The following is a 20,961-nucleotide window of genomic DNA, read 5'->3' as shown; positions in this document are numbered from 1 at the left end:
AGGAAAGTAAGAGATCAGGGACAAGGAGATAAAATCTCACTTTAATTTGCAGAGATGCTCTTTTTGAATCAGACATAAACTGACTTGTTTGTTGATACATCCTTAGGCAGCTCTAAAAGAGAGACAAAACCCAGTTGGACCGGGCTGCTTTGAGCATGGAGGGGTTTTCTAACTTTTTTGGTAGGTCAGGAGGTTGGAAGAGCTTACAGGAAGTGAAGTCAGAGCTTTGGAAGGAGGTACAACCTGCAAGAGTAGGGGAAGAGGCTGAGGGGAGAGGGGCAAGAGCAGCTGAAAGCAGGAGAGGAGACCAGCCAGGTCAGATGATGCAGGAATATGAGACTGGGAAATGTTTCAGGTGCTTTTTATGGGTTTGTCCTGGCTCATTCTCTCCAGTCAGTCTCCTTCCCAAGACCCTTTTCATAATTTTCCAAGGTCAGCCTCAAGGTTGTAGCACAGCTATATGGTGAAAAGGCAACATGTTCCCAGTGTCCTCACAACCCTAATTGCCCCTTCACAGACTCAGCTTCTTCCCCTGCTTCAGTTCAGTGCTGCAGGTCAGGGAGCCTGGGACATCTCCCTGTATGGTGCCTTCTCCCTTTGTGTACATCTGAGCAAGGTGTGCCTGGGTTTCTGACCTCTCCTAAGGGCAGTATCACGGCATCAATTAACGTGGGTTTCCTGAAGGGCCTAAGGGGGCTGCTGGCTCCCATTATGGCACACGCTCCAGCTCCTGAGGTGGAGCCCTGGGGGCAGCTCACCCTGTAGTATTTGTTGCATATTTTACACTTTCTCCTAAATCTAGGCCAAACCACAGAATAATCAAGCTCCTGATTTGCTAGAGCACCATCCTAGCTAATTTAGTGCTTCTTGACTCATTGGCTTTTTTTTTAAGTCTCTTGGAAAGCAAAATGAATTGCTTGAAAATTTGAGCTAAAGAAATCCTCTACTTCCCCACTCCTCCTTCCCTGGCAGTATTTTACCTCATTGTCCATCTTTTTTCTAGAGATGTGCTCTCTCTTTTTCACTACATGGATTGTCAAAGAGACAAACAGAATCTGCCCCAGGGCTTCTCTCAGTTCTTCTCCCCTGGGCTGCTTTTTTATCTCCTGCTAACATGCTGTATTGCCTTGTGCCATTGCCTTCTTGATAGCCCAGCTCCTGTTTTATCCCACACTTCCTTTAGGTCTGAAACACACCATTGCATCTGCTCCACATGGGGTTTTTCTCCTGCTTGTCTATTAACCTACAGCTGTGCTGAAGCTCTCATGCACACACATTTGACAGAGCTCTCATCTAGGCAGGACCCGCTTGCAGCCACGTGAGCCAGATCATTGCCTTGGTAGGTGATGTGGTCAGGAGATGTGCACTGCAGTTTTCAGAGAGTTGGGGAACTGAAGAGTACCCAGAGAGACATATTTGTGCTCTCTACTTCAAGTCTGCTTTCACTGTGCAGACTTGTGCTTTCCCTGCTTGTGATTCTGGCTGCTGGATTTTACATTCCATTCTCAGAAAAAAATGCTCTGTTAACCCCCAAATCCAGGGGGTGAAGGGGTGCCCTGCTCACACCAGTAACTCAGCACTCCGTGTCCAGATGGGGCTGGCCCAGGTTGCATCATCCCCAAACCAGATCTCTGAAAGTCATATCCTGAGCAGACTGGCTGGAGAAGGCCAGATTCACACAGAGACCCTCTAAGGAGTCTGTCTGTCTCCAAGACATGGACCCAAATGATCTCCCAAAATTGTCACGAGAGTCTCAGCCCCAGAGCTCAGCATTCAGAGTCCGGCAGGGAGCTATCAGGATGGAAATACAATGAGGATACTTATGGCAGTCACTGGGCTAGAATCAATCCCCAGACCAATGGGTTTGGTGAACATTTCTGGATGTGCAAGGGCAAGAAATCTCTGCCTTCTTTTTACCAATCCCATGTTTTGTGTAAATGGGCAAATTCTGTTCTTGTGAGTAGATGATAAAAGGGGAAAGCACTTCAAGAAGAGCCATCTAAGTAATTCAGTGATCTGAAAAGAAATTAGATATCTGGAACTACAAGAAAATTCAGGTTCTAACAAAGTGATTAACTTTCCAATTACAAAAATTGAGGATAACCATAGGTCATCCCTTGGACTTGGACACTATTTTTTGTTCCCATTGCACAAGTGCTCTCAGGTCTCGCATCTCTCCGTCACGGCTGCTGGCCTGATGCAGTTTGGGAAACCATCTTGGAAATTCGTAGCTATTTGGTGCACGGTGCAGCTTCCTCCTAGGCTGCAAAGTTGATTTTATGCTGATGAATGGCCCATCTGTGGAACTGGGATGAAAGTGCATTATTTTCCTATTTTTCATATGACCGAGCAGAACAATACCTTGGGGGATCCCAGAACAAAATTATCATAGAGAACCATGCCCAGAAGTAACACAGAACTAAAAAATGCATACACCACTGTAGGCTGTAGTGCTGAATACTGCCTCAGGAGAAATAATCCTAGCTCTAGGTGAATTATTGTGGTCAGCCCAGATTGCTTTGTCATATAAAGGATGCTGCAGAAATTGCAGATACAGCAAGAGGCTCTTGCATTACTTCACAGGCTAGGGAATTAGTATTAAAGAAAGTGGAAGGAAATTGTCCTTTCACTTCATTAAGACTGGGCTGGGTCTTATCCAAAAGGTTTGGGTTCAGATATGAGCACAGCACTCTTTGCCATCCTCCTTTGAGGTCAAGTTCTGTGGAAGCAGTGGCCCTTTCTGCTTGTGCCACTGACCCAGCCTCAATTTACCAAAGTAAACACAGAGGAAATGCAGCGACTTTCTACAGCTAACTAGAAGCTGGTCTGTCGAGGAGCTTGTGTCCCTGCTCAGGACTCTTAGCAGGCATTAGGTTTATATGTAATTGCCCTGTTTTCTAACTCAATCTTCCCAGGCTGCTGAAATGTGGTTCAGTGTGACTGCTTTCACTCATGTTAGTTTGGTAGGGAAAGCATGGTCACAGGACAGTTCCCTCTGGTTAAATCTCTCCATCACTTACACACTTCACCTATAGCTGGCAGCAGAGGTGAAGTGTGCTCCTGGCCCGGATGGGCAAAGGTGACAACAGTGCCCAGCCCAGGTGTGGTGGTCCTCTGTCCCCACAAGCACTGCAGGCCTGAGCAGTGGTCTGATTTAGCTCAGGGCTTTCCAGGTGTGGAGGTGGTGCTGTATGTAGACAGTTCAAAGATTTCTTCCCAGCATCTAAAATAAATCCATGCTGGCACTGTGGGGGAGCTTTCTTCTTTTGGGGAAGGTGGGCAAAGTGATTTCAGAAGAAAGTGTGGCTGAGAGGAATCAGTGGGACCCTGGGACAGGAGGGCCACAGTGAGTATGGGAAAGTTTGAGGGAGAGTGGGTCTGTGATGTTCAGCTATGATGGGGAGTGGGCGAGAGACAGCGACATAAAGCCTGTGAGGGGTGGAGGGACTCTTCAAGATGAGTGAAGCCCCTCTGCTTCTTCCAATGCACAACACCCACACAGGACCTACAGGCACTGGTTGGAGCCATCTCCGGTGCTGCAAGAAGCTTTTCCTCCCCCAGCCTCTCCTACTCACTCTCGCTCATCCAAGGCTGCAGGGAAGGGAGAGAATGGAAAAGGGGGGAAAGACTCATGTCAGGGGTACCAGAATGGAGATGGTGACTGGCCCAAGCCCTTTGCTGTGAACCCTGAGCTCTTCTGATGCCACTTGAGGGAAAAGCTGCAGCAGCAGCAGCTGTTGCATCTCAGTGCTCAGATGGACCCATTGCTCAGACAGAGCAGCAGTGCCAGAGGATCTGCAAGTATGTGGTCCACGTGTTCTGGAAATCCCATCACTTTTGGTAACCCAAAGGAGAGGTGTGATGCCTTACATGGCCTGTCATGCTAAACCTTTTGCCAATCCCAAAGCTCAGTTCTAGCCCCTAAACCTGCCAGAGAAACCAGTGGTGTCCAGGCTTAGGAGAGCTGTGAAAGCACTCATGGTTTTATTGTTGGCATTGTCATGCTAGAGCCCAGAATGCACCTTGGAAAGAGGCTCCCATTTTGCTACACTGGAGTCCTGAAGCTTTCAGTGCAATTAATCAACCTGTAAAAGTTTGCTGTTGCTTTATATTCCATTATTAATCTCCATCAGGCTGGGTGGTTAGGTTCTTAGTGGAGTTTTGCTAAAGTTGACTGGTGAATAACAACTTCACTTCATGGACAATTTCAGGTCTCAGAGTACTGACTGGCTGGAAAGAAACCAAAACGTGTCAGGCAAAATTTAGAAGAAAATAATTGTGTGAAAGTGGGATTGCATCTTATATTTCTCATATCTCCTGGTCATCAGTAACAAGGGGCAGAAAAACCCTATTTGATTTCCTCCCATGCCTAGTTCAGGGTAAGCGTTTTCATTCAAGGCCACTTAGAATCAAATAAAAACTTGAATCTGTGTCTCCCAAGTCCTGGATCAGTGAATTCCCTATCAGCTGAGCTAGACAGCTCCCTTTCTTAACTCTGTGTTTTAAAACTTTGTCAGAACTGACACATCATGAGAAAACTCTTTGCCTTTGACAATTCATTGAAAATGTCCCAATTCCTTCTCCTTGTGATATTCTTGGCTGCTTTTGCTTATTTGAGTTTTGTTGTTTCAGGGGGAGTTTAAAGTAGAAAATAAGATTTTTAGAAGTATATGTCAGTGCAGTGTGTGTCTATCCAGGAAAAGAGAAAGAATATGCTGAAAACTATGGATTGCTCAGAGCCAGCATTGGCCACAGCTTTGAAAAGCTTTCATATAAAGCAAAATGTGTTTGCTAGGATTCAGGAAAACAGGCTTCCACAGCTATAATCAGATTCTAATTTTAACAGAATGCTTGAATTGCTGAAGGGCATTGCACTGTATTTATTGATTCTGCTTTGTTATGGGTTTTGCTGCTTTGTAAAACACTGCATTTAGATGCAATGTTCAGATGTGATAAAAAGGCTGCATTAATCAGCAAAAGACCATGCCTGAGAAGTTTTCAGAATAGCAGTAGAAAATTTCACCAAGAAATTGCTCCCTGTCCCCAAATTTGTCCAGCCCAAGGAATAGTGGTGTCTCCAAAGCCCTCTGCAGCAGGGAAAAAGAGACCACATGCTCCTGGACATTCCCCCATTCCACCCCGACATCCCACAGCCTACTAAAGATACTCACCTAAATAAGGCACGGGGGTTTTTTTGGTGGAAAATATCAAACCATAGTTGGGAAAAGTCTCTGTGGGTGAAAACTACACCCACTCAGATCTAATTTACTCTAATTTACCCTTCCACTGAGTTGGAATCACAGGTAAAACTCATAAGCTGAGTTTTAGAAAGCTTATTAGGCAGCTCCAGGTCCAGTTAAGATTTGTGGGAGTTCTGGAAGTCCTTAGACTTCTGGGGAGTTTCTTGGAGTCTTAGGAGAAAAATCTGAAGACATCTGTATGGGTAACAAACAATTTAATTCTAACCATGATCCTGCAAGCTGCCTTCTCTGGCCAGGCTTGGGCAACTCACCTCACTCTGGTAATTTCTATTTCTATGTCTGTAAAATGGGAATAAAAGGTATCCAACAATCACAGCTCTGAGAAAGGGTAATTAATGCTGAGAATAGAATATTAAAATGGAAAACATTGTAGATTCTATGCACTGTTATAAAATTATTCAGAATAATTTGGCAACTAAAATCACAGATTTTTAAGGCCAACAGGAACCATTTCCTGGCGATCAAGATTTAATTTCTTCAGTCAGAAACCATAGGACTCCAAAGCTCCAGAAGCTGAAGTAGAATATATGTGGTGATGCATCAGGAACCACAGCCTCTCTAGACTCATACTAACTACAGTGTGGCTGAAAATCTGTTGACCTTGTTGACAGATGGCTCTTGTTTCTGTCTCATGGGGTTCATTTTCTGTTTTCATATTTTGCTGACTTCTTTCACAACATTTTCTGTAAACCATCCCTGAAGATTTCAATTTCCCAAAAGCAACAAAATCCCAAAGCCACATGAATAACAGCATGTTTTGTTGATAAAAGAGGGTTATGATGAATAACACATTCTCTTTATGTTTGTGTAAACTTTTTGATTAAAATATGGCAGGGGAGAGAATTGTCACCAAATAGGTGATTCCAGTGATGTTGATACAATTTTCACACAAAGTATATTTAAAAGATAAAGCTTAGCTTTAAGAGAAAACATTTCTCATTAACAAAAAAAAAAAAAAAAAGAAAGATACAATGATGCATGGCTTAGGACGTGGCTGAATAGCTGGTCCTCCCTGGTCTCTGATGGATGCAGCATCTCACTCTCCACATGCAGCCTCCAGCCACTGGCTTTGATCAGCTGCTGACCTGGGAACCAGCAGCATCTCTCCACAAAGATGAGCTGTGCATTGCTGGAGACCATCTAGTGGCCTCTCTGTCTGGTGACAAGCCTGATGCAGGCCTCAGAGGCAGAAGTCTTCTCACAGAGTTCACAGCACCAGTGCAGCCCTTTGCCAGATCTCTAGACACTGCTCTGTGGGAGCAGCTGCACTTTCAAAGCCACGGCGGGACATGTCTGATTTTAGATGAGAGGAGCAATTAGTAATTAAAAATAATAATCTTGACGTGCTTGAGTTGTACTTTCCTTGATTGCCACATGCCCAGAATCTTAATCCCACTGATAAATCTTGTACTTTTGGCCTTCAACATACTAATGCTGTTCTACTCCAGAGCAGGTTGGAGTCCACAGCCTGGCTTTGTAGGTGGCACAAAGGATCTCCCTGACACCTGTGCCAGTACTGCTCATTCCTCCTTGCCTGGAACAGTCATTTATAACTCTCAGAGGAGGCTGTGAATGACTTTGCTGCCAAAAAATTGTTTTAAAGTGAGTTTAAACTAGTTGCTCACATTTTGATCCCAGGCATTCCTTGAAGACAGACATTAGAAAAAACATGTTTGTAGGCTTTGAGCTGTTTCTCTCAGATTTTTTTTCCTCTCAGGGTATTAAAGCCTGCTGAGATTCCACGCTTACGTAGAAGTTAGTCTGATGGTAAAATGGGTTTCATGTTTTAGAGTGACATTCTCTGCTCTAGCATAGGTTCAATGAAGGTATTTTGGCACCTCTCCCTAGAATGAACTTTCAATACATTCCATATTAACTTACAAAGATAACGAAAACTCATTGTAAAAGTGTTATGTCATCTGAACAGATTAAATTTTTCCCCTCAATAATCATATATGGAGGCATTTTGATGGACCAAAATTAAAAGTTTTCATTAAAACACTCACTGATAAACATTAATATGCTGGAATGCCATTCTTACACCCTTCCTACAGTTACTGTCTCTAACACCACAATTGAATCCAAAAATAATAATTTAATTAATAGGTACTTAAAGCAGATAAGGAAAAAAACCACAGTCACTTCCTTTCTGTTCTTGTGGATTGAAACTTCAAGTTTTCTCTTCATTGCTTTTTCTGGATTAAATGCCACATATTGATAACCTGCAGATGGGCAAATTGACTTTGCTTTCACACCTTGTCAGTACATCATTAGAAACTATTGTCAGATGAAAAATTAAGGAAGAAGTAGAAAGAGTGAAAATTGTTATTTGAAGATTAATGCAGAGAAGAAAGAAGAATGTGCCAAAGGTAACATCATTTATCAGGTCATGGATTTTGTCAGGTTAGGGACTACTGTCCAAAGACAGTATTTCTGCCAGAAAAGATGCAGGGAGAAAGGAAAAGGTAAAGAAGTTCAATCTCCAATGTTAATTTCAGTTCCAAAAATTACAGGTGTGCCAAGTTTTGTAACATTGTCAGATAAAGTACATACTCAGCATTCATATTTGTATATGGGGCTTAATGATTCTGTCCAAACCATAGATCTGAACTGAAGTCTGCTACAACGTGATGGGGGCCACATGGCTCTGGGAGCAAGCAAATCTCTCCTAGGACTCCTTTCAGATGCAACAGCCCTCATGGCCTGTATTTAAAAGTCATTTCTTGACTTTTAGGGATTCATCTCAACAGGCTTTTATCCTGTTTAACCTGTACAAGACAGGGGCTTGTGCTCCTTCTTGGGAAGGACGCATCCCTGAAGTCACTGCAGGGGCAGCTCTTAGACCCTTCTTTCCATAAATCCAGACTTCTTTCAGAACACTCCTAAAGTTTCTTGCTTTCCAAAGCTGGCCCATGGCATTTCAGCCTGGCTCTCTGCTGGTCACCAAAGCACAGTGCAGCAGGGATTTATCTGACCAGCCACCCTGCCCAGCAGAGGAGACACATCCAGAGCATTCACTGTGCTGTGACTCTCACTTCAACACTATTTCACTTTCTGAAATAGTAATATTGCACATTTATTCAGCATCTGGTAGGTGAAAGTGCATCTCTAACAACCATCAAAATACAAAGGCAGTCAGATGTTAACACTCCTCTTTCCACCCCTTTGTCTCACACTGCTCTGAGGAAGCTTTATAAACCGTGCTGAGGAGGGGAGGGTCCAGCACTGAAAAAAATGTTTTATTTCTTCTTTCCTGAAGAGAGAACAGCCTCCACTGAAGCAGGGAAACAGAAAATGAACCTCCGAGGCAGTCATGCAAAATTTCAGACAGAATCTTACTCGTGTGATTCTGTTTAATCACTGTCCATTTCCTCTTCACTCTTTAACTAAATAATAAATATGGAGTGGCTTTTTTCATTACCATGTGAGCTAGAACTGGTCCTGGAGAAAATATGAAAATAAGGGGTGAGGCTTGAAATCAGCAGGTTTCACTGATTTTCAATACAATGCACCTGTCTGTGTACATTTCTAATCCTGTAATTAATCCAGCACCTTTTTATCTTAGGAACTCTCAGGAGTAATTTCCACATCTGAGTGTAGCACACATCATAAACCCACTCCAAATTATTTTTAAATTTGTCCTTTCCAATTCCGGTTTGAATTGACATTTCGTTCTGGTTGAAGTGGCATCCACAGACTCCTTCTCCCCTGCAATTAGTTGAGATTAAGCAGTTGGAGAACCAGCACAGCAAAGATCAGAAATGCTTATAGTCCCTGATGTTTTGATCATACTGAACAGCAGAACAGCAGTAGGCTGTAGTTTGTGACTTTAAGATGCATAAATAAATATATTTCTGAGACTGCATTAAAATGATCTGTAGCAGGCTGTTACAGTAAGTGGACCACGTTTTTTACTGCTGACAAGCAGCTTATGGGCTGAAGTCTGTCTGCAGCTTCAGTGCAAAACTCACAGAGCCTCATCCTTTCCTTTGTTTATATCTTCCTGTGCTACTTAATGAAATGCTAAAAAAGAACTCAGTGTGTTCCAGTTGCAGATTTGGATTTATTTAATCATTGGCAATCTGAAAGCATTCAGAGCTTTGGGTTATTAGTATTTTATATAAATGCCACAGATGATCTTTTGCAGCATGTGTCCCAACTACCCCAGCAATGTGAGCAGCCTGAGACAGGCAGCACGGCACAAGGTTTGAGTCACACCCGATTCACTGAATTTAATAGCAGCTGAGCAGCTAAAACTCCTTATCAGAGCTGTGGGAGTGTGTCCTGGGGTGAGTGTACACTGGCCACAGATGCCTGAATCCTATCAGCCAATGCCAGCTGCACTGTGGGCAGGGCGCAGGGACAGGGAGCAAAGCTGGACACTGAGTCAATATGAGCATTCAGAGACTGAGACTATCAGTGCACTTGCACACACTTCCTAAGTGCTTTTAGAAACTTTGCGTTTCTGTTCAGTTTCTGGTACTTGCAGTCCAGGGTTGAGATGCTGTGAGAACAACCAGATGTGGATTACTTTGGCCTTTGTGCTTCCTTTGGTCCTGAGAAGATCAGACAGACAAGTGACAAATGAAAGAAACAGACCCCCCAAACTCGCAGAAGTCATTTGGATCCCTCTCCCCAAAAACTGTTGGTCTGTGCTTTAAATTCCCCAGCTGCTCAACAGCTGTTTGCAATCCTGCTGCTGTTTTTTCCCCTGAATTCACTCCTTATCTCTGTCAGCATATTGTGGGATGTTTTGCCCCTCACTGAGGTAACATTTATGTAGTGAAATCAAAGCCACGTAAATGATGGGCTGCTCATCTTATACTGCAGTCACTAAAATTCCCTAGCAGTTACATGTCTCTTTGCATGTATGGGAAATGTGGGTGTATCAACACGCTGAATTGCCTGAAAAAGAGAGTCATCTAGGAGATCAAGGCACTTAGAGGGGAGGCTCAGAGCAGGAGCTGGGAAAGAGAGGAAAATCTAGAGAGATGGGAAACGGGAAAATTGTAACAAGAGAAAGTATTTTTCTTAAAAGTTGGAGAAGGAAACAGTAAAAAATCATTTTATCCTGAGGGATTTCCAGCAGGTGGACTCCTGTGGTAGATCTTTCCTGGAAGGATAGCATCTGTTTTTTATAAATAGTTGTTGAGCAGTACCTTTAAATTAATTTGCATAAGAAGGAAGCATCATTATCTTCATTATACCTGTGGGAAAGCTCAGGAAAAGAGAACTGATTTGCTTAAAGTCAAACTTTCCACCAGCTGAAACAGCAATAGCCTCTTGTGTCACCCTTCACTGCTTCCCTGGCAGAGATCTCGCTCTGCCATGCCATCATTTCTCAGTATGTGCAGACAAAGGCAAAGTGGTTTTGGTAGACATTTCTCACTGTTGTTCAGCTAGATGTGTTCGCTAAGCAGAAGTGATCACTTTCTACTTTTGTTGTTGAAATGTCATGGTACCTTTCCCATGACTCTGTGGTTTGATAGTAAAAAATGCTGCTCACCTCTGTTTCATGGTTTTAAAAAATGTTTCCTCGCAGAGTACCAAGAAAAATATGGACCAGTTCCCAGATAGCTAATACTGTCCAAAGAGCATCCTCTGAATGATACTGCACTTAGCATCCCAGACAAGAGGGATGTACAAGGGATCAGCACACACAGTCATGGAAATGGTTTCCTGACAGTGTTGGCACAACCAGTAAATTTGAGAGCAGAGGGATCTGAGACATTTATGAGACTCTGGCATTTTTGCTTATTGAATTTTTTTATTTCTTCCTTGGCTGTTCCCAGTTTCTCCCACAACTCAAGTTTGAAAAGCCATAATACTCCAAGTCTGGTGGTTACTGCAGTGTCTTGATTTGCGAGGTGCTGACAACTGGGCACAAGGTCCCCCCACATCTCCTGCTGCTGGGATGTGGCTGCTGGTGGGGATAGCAGTGCAACAACCACTCCTCGCCAAACTCAGATCCTGCAGCAGCAATACTGTAACAGTATTTGTAAACAGTATTTTGGATATGATGGAGACTGAATTGGGGTGGAAACCAGTTTTGGTCATGGCCAAGCAATCCATTTGATACCTGGTCCGGCCCGCTGCTGGCACATACACACCCATCTTAAATTCTAAAAAAGCAGGAATGGAGAGAAGATGCAATGATTTCTGGGGGCTCAGCTGCCCCTGTGCTAGCAGGTCACAGCTGACTTGGCTGTTCTACATCTGTTTGCTGCCTCTGCTAATCCAAATAGGCTGAAGTGATTTATATTTCCACTCCCTTTTTGCAAACCACCCACTGGCAGCAGCCAGTCAATCCACTGCTTCCACCAGCACTGGGGATCATGCACAGAGCCAGCTGCTCACAGCCAGAGGTGCCATCAGCCCCACAACCTCTGACACACTCATGTTACTCTGTGGCAGAAGTACAGGCAGCCCTGTAGCCCACTGAGGACTGAGGAGCATCATGTTCACAAGTAGAAGCCTTCTGGTCCAGATGAGGAGCTGGCATGGAAGAATACACAGGACAGTTGGAAATATGGGCAAAAGCCTCATGTCTGTAAATGCAGCACTCCTTTTCCTTGAATGCTGAGTCGTGTACTGTCTTTCGTTATTTTCCTTTGGGCTAAAGGGAAACTGTGGAAGGTCTGCTTTAGGAAGAAGGTAACCTCCAGTGAAACCCTCTGAGGGTGAGGCAGTGAGCAGACCCAGAGAATTTCCTTGCTGCTCCTTCCTGTTCTTTTACAACCAAAATACCCAGGGGTAAAGTAACAGTGTAAAGAGTATAAGAGTGATTTTGATAATGAACTGCAGTTTTTCTCTTTTCATAAAAATGAAGGTGAAGTGCTTTGGAAATGTCATTATCTTCTGTATTTACTGCATATCTGCAGGACTCAGTTCATCATGGCACAGGGCAAGCAGCTAAAGCACTTGTCCTGTGCCACCCCAGCAGCAGCTGCCTTGCATTCAAATATATAATATCACAGAAGTGATAAAAGATCCTGGTATGACACAAGGCAGGAGAGTACATCACTTCAGGGAGACTTTAGAAGGAATTTCAGCCAGCAATGAACAACTAGCAAGTTTTGATTTGCATTTGATCCAGAGTATAAACCTTTAGCTTTTCAGAATTTACAGTGAAATTTTGTGATAACAAATTAAAACCTCAATTCTGAAATTATTTAGGAAGTGTCACTGAATATCACAGTAGAGTATTGGACTGGTTTGCATCATGCAGCTGAGTCTTTGATGACACTCACTGAATCAAGCTTTTTCAAATACTCATCCATCACAATTCAACCCTACAATGAGAAATTGTACTGGTTCTTAAAAAACCAGAGCACCTCTCTTCTTTTTAAACATATAAGGGAAATAGAAGATGAACATGAGCTCAGTGTGTGCTTTGTGTTAGCTTTGACTGATGTGAAAAGACAACCATGCTAGGAGCACCTTCTTTTCTGCACTGCACTGCTTTCTTGGGCTGCTACTTCATCTAATTTTCATCAAATTTAAAGGACCTCCACAGGTGGTTCTGCAAATGCAAGCTATGGCTTCAACACAGCCTCTCAGAAAATATTCAATTATTGCCATTCTTGTGTTTATTTTGCCCAGTGAACAGCAGCAAGCACATAGTGAGGAAATACCGTGGGCATCTCCGCACAAAGATTGAGTCTGGAGAAGGGACCATTCCTGTCCGGTGTCACAACGCAGCACAGACGTGGGACGGCGTCTTGCTGGGAGAGCAGCTCATCACCATGTCCTGCACAGACAAAATCGCCAGGTATGTGATGGATATACATGGCAAAAGTCTTTGCATGTGGAAGTTCGATGCCACAGAGGATTATGGTGACCGGTAGGATGCAGCCAGCAGGTGCTGACAAGCCCTGCAGAAACAAAGACCTCCTTTGTATGCAAAAGCAGACGATATAAATAGGAGGGAATGTAAATAGGACATTTTCCCAAATTCTCTGTGGGTCGTTAGTTGCTTATTACAGTGTGACAAAAATATAAACTGTCTTTGCAGCTTTTTTTGCCAGTAGAATTTCACTGTGCAAATAAAATACATCAACTCTGTTGTTCTTGGATCATTTACCCCAAAACTTGCAAACCAACTATCATACAGATAAACTTAGCTCGTCTGCACCCAATTGAATAAAGTGCCCTAAAAGCCACCAGGAATATTTCTACTTTTTTGAATGTCATTGAAGAACTCTCATGTCACAACCCCCCTCTGTGGGTTTCTGATGTGTCCTGTAAATAGAACATATATTTATGTAGAATAATTTCCATGTAATAAATATTTCATAATTATTCCCAGGTGACAAATAAAATGTAAACACATTCACCATTCTCAGTTTAGGGTGTTAACTAATGGCAAGTGATGGCTAACAGAAACCGAAATCAAAGTCTGTGTGCTTGGTTGCACTTGTGTTGCACTATTAGTATGTATCTATGCATGTATGTATATTTTAACTTCATAATTATTTTTGTATATATGTAATGTACATTATCTGCAGATGCAGCCCTGCATATAAAATGCATCACATTATAGCTATAAAAACACAAATGCTATGATCAAATTCTCTGCTGGAACATCGTGCCTAAGAACTCAGTTAAATTACATCAGTCAAAAATTTGGCCCGATTATTAAAGGACAACATAGACAGAATCTTTCCCAAAAAATCATAAAGAATTTGTTTAATCCAAATGCATAAATTCTGCTCTTAGCTTTAACTGGATGACCTATCAAAGCTAAATTAGTCTGTCAGCTTAGCAAAGCCTGCCATTTTGTCACAAAAATGTAGAAGTGAGCCAGCAAATGGTAATACTACCAGACTCACAAAATCCACCCTCTGCTAAGTGTAATCATCACAACTGTTGTGCTTGCATGAAGGATAAAGAGCAACTTCTGCTGAAATGTTTTCATTTATTCATAAGGAGGTAACAGAAAACCCAAACTGTATTCAGTGGATCTCCTGCACTTTGTGTAGTTGCAATTGGGTTTTCAAAATTCAGACTCACATGGACTCAAAAAACCGAAAAAAATTTAATTTCAAGAATAGAAATATTGCACTTCTCTGTGGTTTTGAATGTCATTAGCCAGTGAATTAAATATCAGCTTTGCAAACACTACTACATTTCCTATTGATGGCGATGACAGTAATGCACAGTCTCAGGAGCTGGGTTTTCTCCAAGCACATCTGCAAAGCACTTTCAGTGAATCCTTTCATTGTTGACACATACCTAAATTGCATTTTCTTCTGTGAAGAAAAATAGAATCTACCACAAAATTTTTCCAAGAAAAAAAAAAAATCTTGCAGCTCTCATAATTGACAGTATTATTTCAATATTGCATGAAAAACTGAAATTTTAATTATTATTTGAAATGTAATTCAAATGAGCTTGGGATTTTCATAGATAAAAAAAAAAAATCAGCAATCATCATTCCCTGCTTTCTAGAGCAAATGTTTACTCTCACAGTAGGGTGGAGTTAAAAAAGAGGCAAAGCAAAGGGGATAGGACATCTGCATTATACTTTATCCCAAATTTCAGTTTACCACATTAAATGCCATCTATGATATTTTTTAATCATTATTATCCTCATGTGTAAGGAGGAGAAATCAAAGGTTTCTTCACCTGTCCTTTGTTTCACCACATATAGGACTGTTTTCTGCCTTCTTCCCCTCTGATCACAGAAAGTAGAGGCAGGAAAGGAGTTCAGTGGAAAAGGAGATTGCTGTGTGGGTGCCCTTTCCCACTCCTGCCCCACTGAAGAGGTCAGTGGGTGGTGTTGGTGCCACGTTTCAGACTCCAAGTATTTGCCCTACCACACAGGTAGCTGACTCTTTAAATGTCTGCAGGATACAGGATTCTGGTTGCACATTATCTGGGCTTGTCTTGCAGTGAGAAGAAAAGAGATCTCTGAAACTGAAATTCATGTTTGTATAAGCAAGATTTGACAAAAAAATCTGGCTTGTATGCTCTGGGTTTTATTGCTTGTAAAAGTCCCTCAGGAGCACTGTGCTATTAGAGAATGTTTCCTCTTGAGAATCTAGCCAGTAGCTGCTAAAATATACATCATTTTGCATTATTTGCAAAGGACATTGCTATCAGAATATCAAAGACCCAAGAACGCACAGAGTTACTGAGAAAAGCGAATCATATTCTATAAATCATGTATCTAACGATTTATGTTCTTTCTTGCTCGCAGGAAAGCTATAAGCAGAGAGTGGTTTAATCAGACTTATTTGTTATTCAAAGACATTGAGCCATTTTTATTACTATCACCACAAGTTTGAGAGAATTTGATGCTTGGTATGCATTATTTGGGCTCTGTGGCTTTGTTGAGATCTCAGGATAAACACCCTGGTATCATACCTGTTCCCTCACTGAATTAAAGCACAAGCTCTTCTGGTATGAATAGTCATTTTATTTGGCTCAGGCAGGGAATTACGAGGTGAAATTCTGCAGCTTCATTATAAAGGAGGTCACACTAGATCTTGGTGGTTCCTTCTGGCTTTAAAACCTATGCATTTATATGTGTAAATTTAAAGTTTGGGGTCTGTGAATCCCCAAATAACCCACCCTAACAGAGCATCAGCTTTTACACTCACAGCTCCTGTGGGCCTCACAGTGCAGCTGGAGTGACTTCAGGCTCTCAGTGCCATAGGATTTAGGATTAAACCACATTTTGTAGCCCATAGTTCATTAATTACACTAACACCTTTTGACCTTCATTCTCCTCTGTAATGTACATCGTATACATTTGCAAAAAAGCAGCAATAACATGGGAAAAATAGTTTCAAAAATAATAATCTGTTTGGGGAAAAATTTATGTCATTTAATATTTCCTTGATGCTAATCATAACCTATATTAAAACCTTTATGTCGACAGAGACACTACAGCCCTAAGAGAATTTAGGCTTTTTGTGCCAGCAAAATTCATACAATGGGCCAAATTAAACCTCTTTTCTTCTCCGTGTCTCACACTAACGCTGGACGCAGGACTAGCTCGCACCTTGCTTATTACAAGGTCAGTGCAAGGTTAATGCTGCTGCTAATGGAAGTCTCTGCAGTCGCTGTTTGGGAGCAGACAAATGTTTGAAGGAAAATTGTCATATGCACACATGTACATGCAGGTTTGCACACACACAAACACACACATTTAGGGGAAAAAGAAACAAGGATATCTCTAGAGCTCCGCTCTTCTTTGAGGATCTAAACACAGCAACCAAACGTTAGGGAGGCTCAGCACTACATTCTGTCTCTGACCCTCAGAAATGTTCAGGGCTGGTATGTGCTCAGCTGATATGTGTCAGCTGCAGGAGTGGGATTTGCAGCACCCCCCCTGGTGCCCCAGGGCCTCAGGGACACTGTCTCTCTGTGTCCCCTTCGGTGACATGGTCTCCAGGTGCACACAGCCAGCCCAGCACTGAGCCTCTCCTCCCTGCTGGCTTCCCAGAGCACACAGAGTGTACATGTGTGCCAGATTTGCAGGTAACAGTTCACACAATCACATGATTGCATATATAAAATCAGAATTTCCAAATGTCTCTGCTTCTTATTCCTGCAGCAGAAGAAACATGAAAGTCTGGACAAAATATCAAAGATCTATGCACTTAGTCTTAAGTCTACCACCCCTCTGGACAGACTTACAAGGGAAATTCAGAGTCTGTCACAGAGTAGAGAAACCACTTTCCCTTTGATACAGTTTTTTCTCTGACTTGTGGAAACACTGTCTGAGCTTCAGACCAGTCTCCTTCCACCATGGCTCATCCTCTAGGCCCACCATAACTCAGATTTAGCAATATACACACCCCCCTTCTGTACAAAGTTTCCTATTCCGTGCTCTGAGCTCATCAAGCTTATCTATCTCATCACCAACACCTGGGTTCCTTCTTCCTCCATGCAGAAAACTAGAGAAATTATCTCTCTCAGTGTCAGCCATTCTGAAATAGCATGGTGTTCTGCAGGGCGTAGCTGCACAGAAAGGTTTGGTGCTTGCCATTGCCGGTGGTTTGGTAAGGAATGGCAGTGGTGCTGAGAGCACAGGGAGGAGGCCACCACAGGACCCCACAGCACAGCAGACCCGTGGTATGAACATGCATTCCCAGGTCCCATCTCACCACCTCACCTCTGATACCATGTGTGCAAGTTATTTTGAGGATCTTAGTGCAAGCATTCAACACTAAGGTTTATTCCAAAAATTAGTTCTTATCTGGGTGTCTCAGGAGTTTTGCATTGCACTACTCCTCCCCAAACCCTCTTCCTTGATAGACCTCAGCCAGGGGACTGAACACCTCACGCTTTGGCCAGGGCAGATGATGTTGTTGCTCACTAGATGTCAAGCTGATGTAGTTACTTTGGAGAGTTGCCAGCCTTCTGTGCAGCAAATTTCCATCTACACACATAAAGAATGGATAAACTTATTTGTAAATGTACAAGCAGTGTCACTTGTCCTCTTGCAGAAGTCCCCTTGCAGGATGCAGGCTGAGGAATGTACTTTGCATTGTGCAGGATTTGCAGGGAACAATCCTCACAAACAGCACATAAAAGCCAGAATTCAGTGTTTGTTTTATAAGCTCTGACCTTAAAATTGTTTTCTTACTACCACTTCTCAAAAAGGTCACCTGTAAGACTGTGTATTTTCTTGCCACCAGGTTAATGGTCATCCACTTCCTCAAACTTCACAAAAAAAAGTGACATTAAGCCCAGAAGTAAAATAAGACCTTGAATATCCATATACCTCACCTACAAAACAACACAAATGATAACAAAGACCTCCAAACTTTGCATTAGCATGAGCAGTCTACCCATGTCCTGTGGCTAAGGTTTGTGGATTATTTGGGCCCACAAACTAGAGAATAGGAAGAAATCTTTATTGAGAATATGTTCAGAGTATTGCAAGGTAATGTAGCCTTAAGGCACTGTTTCAGGATTTTCCAGTGGGAGTCTGAAGTAGCATTTTATGAGTTGAGCACATTAAGCTGTATTTAAATGTAGCATATAGAAATGCAAGACTAAAAGTCAGTGTTAGAAATTGGCATTCTTAGATCTATTTTAGTGTTAGCCTGTCGACCAGAGCCATTGTTACGAGAAGGCTGAGCCTGACAAGGTAACTCTTAAGAAAAGCTACTTCAAAGGCTACATATTAATGCAAATGAAAATCAATTAACACAGCTAGATCTTCAATTAGAGATGATTTGTGCACACGGTTTGTAATTCTCTCTCTTAACCCCTTTCTGTGTGACTGAGAGTTCAATTTCAATCTCTCACCACAAGGTATGTTCCAGAAAACATATATAAACCACCCACTGTTAAAATACAGATCAAGAACTAATGCACTAGTTCCAGTTTCCAAACCAATAATAGCTAAATGGTCGTATAAATAGGAACACCACAGGTGTCCTGCTGAGCCCATGCCACCCTGAATAACAATTTATGTTGTGTGAAGCATAGCTGGAAATATTGGTAATAGAAACTGTGGTACAGGAGGTTAACACACCAAGTGGATAAGACTTTAAGCTCTTAATAAAAAAAAAATGCCTTTACAAAAAGCCTTATCAAAATAAGATTTTAAATTCGTCAGCAGTGCTTTTTAATGGGCAAGGTTTCCAAAGGTCCCGAGGAGACACTTCAGTCCCTGAGCACCCATGGCAGGTGGACACAGTTCCCTGAGATGTTTTGAAGCATCAGGCGAATTTCTCCACATGTCAGTTACAAAGGGGTTCAAGTGTCACCCTTCAGGTCTACCCATGTCCAAGTCAGTGCTAGAAACACCAGCAAAGGGGCTCCAGCTGTCACACCACGTCTCAGCAATGGGCAAGGAGCCTTGGACTGACCTGAGCAAGGCTGCAGCCCTCTGCATCCCCGTAGGTTTGCCTCCAAACCCTTTCCTCAGTATTTTCATCATCCCTTTTTCTGTTGGTGCCAGGGAGGGGCCATAGACAACTTGTGTGGTGAGGTGATGCTCCAGCATGTGGAGGCTGTGATGTGGTTGTGACGTGGGGACACATTTCCCTGCACCCTTGCGGGTGGTCCCGAGCTGGCAGGAGCAAGGGAACTGGGGGGCTCTGCAGTGGGGTCATGCCCTGCCCTCTGCTTGTCCAGGACTGGGGGAGAACAGCATTTAATTTAAGAAAGGCTGCCTGCTCTGGGATGCCTCCCAGCTTGTCACTGGCATTTCTGTGATTGACAAACAGGCAAAAATATATTTGTTCAAGGATTATCTATATTGAAAACTAAACACAGGATTTTGTCTTCGTAAACAGTGCAGTAATATCTGCTGTTTGAACAAAAGGAAGGGTATACTTTCCTTCCATTTAGAGCTCCAAAAGCTCCCATATTTGAGTGAAAAGGGGAGACATTCTGTTTTATTGATCCTGCCTGCTGAAGATTTGGGGATTTTTAAATAAGATCTGTGACTAAGGGAGCAGTGGGTTGATTTTCACTTTATTGTAAGGGTTATTACAGAGCACATAGCATATGAGTTATTAGAGAGATGCATGTCCTTGAAAACAGCCCTTAAAATCTTGCACAATTAGGAAAATTCAGAATGATCCAGCATATTTCCTCATAGCGAGAAAAGTCACTTTGATATATTGAGAAGCCAAAATGTAACACTGCATTGCTTTGAATAATAATTTTATTTTGAAAAGCCACATTTGAAGAGAGCACTTTGTTACAGATGGGAACACAGCTACTTCCATGGACCTAAATTAGGCTACAGAGAAATAGCTCCTTCAAAATTAACAACCTTATTGATAGCTTCACTGTTGCTCAGATGGATCTTTCCCCTACCATCTACCTACAAATAATTCCATAGATGTTCATATATCAAAGGACCAAGTCAGTACATTAGCCATGTGTTGGTCAAGGGATGAACAACACATGGGATAAAAGACCTTCCCTCAAATATTTGTTGGTAAAATCTCTTGTTTCTGCACAATACTGAGCAGGCTGCCCTCCCAGGTAGGCCTTTTCATCCACAGAGCAGCAGCAGCAGAATGAGAAACTGAAAATTTCCCCCACCATTAATGTGCTTTTGCCGTGCTCTGTAGGACAGCAGCAGTGCAAGCGTCTGGTTTTGGCCAGCTCAGTACAGGACCCCTCCTTTCCTAGGACTTGTGCTGAGTTAGGGGGACTCACACACGTGCTCGAGGCTGCTTTCCAGAGAGAAACAACAGTCTAAACACTCTGATAAACCTGGGCTAGATTTGAGAGCAAAGCTCCGTCTTTGCTTCTTCATCCCATTTCTCTGACTGGATGCTGCTAAATCAATGCTGAACCAGGAAGTAGCCACTGTACAGGTGGCAGTGTGTTGTGGTGGTTTAGTTTCCTGCGTTGGTTTAGCAAGCTGCAAACCTCCCCAGAGAGCGCAGCGGAGCTGCTTCGGGGAGAGTGGCTGTTCCGCTTCCCGCAGCCCTTGCGGACGGCCCCGCGCTCCTGCTCCGGCCGGCTGGGCTCCGCAACACGGGGACGATAAAGGAGGCAGAAGGGTCCCTGCATGGGGACCTCAGAGGAGCTTTTATTCACCGGACAATAAGCCAGCACCCAGAGGCAGAGAGACCACGTGGGCAGGGGCCTGGTGTTTTATATGGGGACGAGGGGGGCGGAGAGAGCACATGGACTGTTGGTCTCAGAGCGCAGGGGCGGTACATGGGCGGAGTTCGGGTACTGGAACCAATAGGGAGAACCTGAGGGTGTGTCC

The 20,961-nt window shown here is 43.0% G+C and overlaps 1 protein-coding gene across 2 annotated transcripts in view; it reads left to right on the top strand.

Annotated features, from left to right (window-relative positions):
• Positions 1-20,961, top strand: part of ADARB2 (adenosine deaminase RNA specific B2 (inactive)) — a 315,112-nt gene that overhangs the window by 279,934 nt on the left and 14,217 nt on the right. For both annotated transcript variants that reach the window (XM_048287253.1, XM_048287335.1), the window contains exon 7: positions 12,864-13,032. In XM_048287253.1, coding sequence (XP_048143210.1) covers positions 12,864-13,032 — 169 coding nt within the window. The remainder of the gene's footprint in view (positions 1-12,863; positions 13,033-20,961) is intronic.

This window comes from Corvus hawaiiensis, chromosome 1 (assembly GCF_020740725.1).
Source record: "Corvus hawaiiensis isolate bCorHaw1 chromosome 1, bCorHaw1.pri.cur, whole genome shotgun sequence".
Classification (NCBI taxonomy): domain Eukaryota; kingdom Metazoa; phylum Chordata; class Aves; order Passeriformes; family Corvidae; genus Corvus; species Corvus hawaiiensis.
This window is presented reverse-complemented; position numbering and strand designations above follow the sequence as displayed.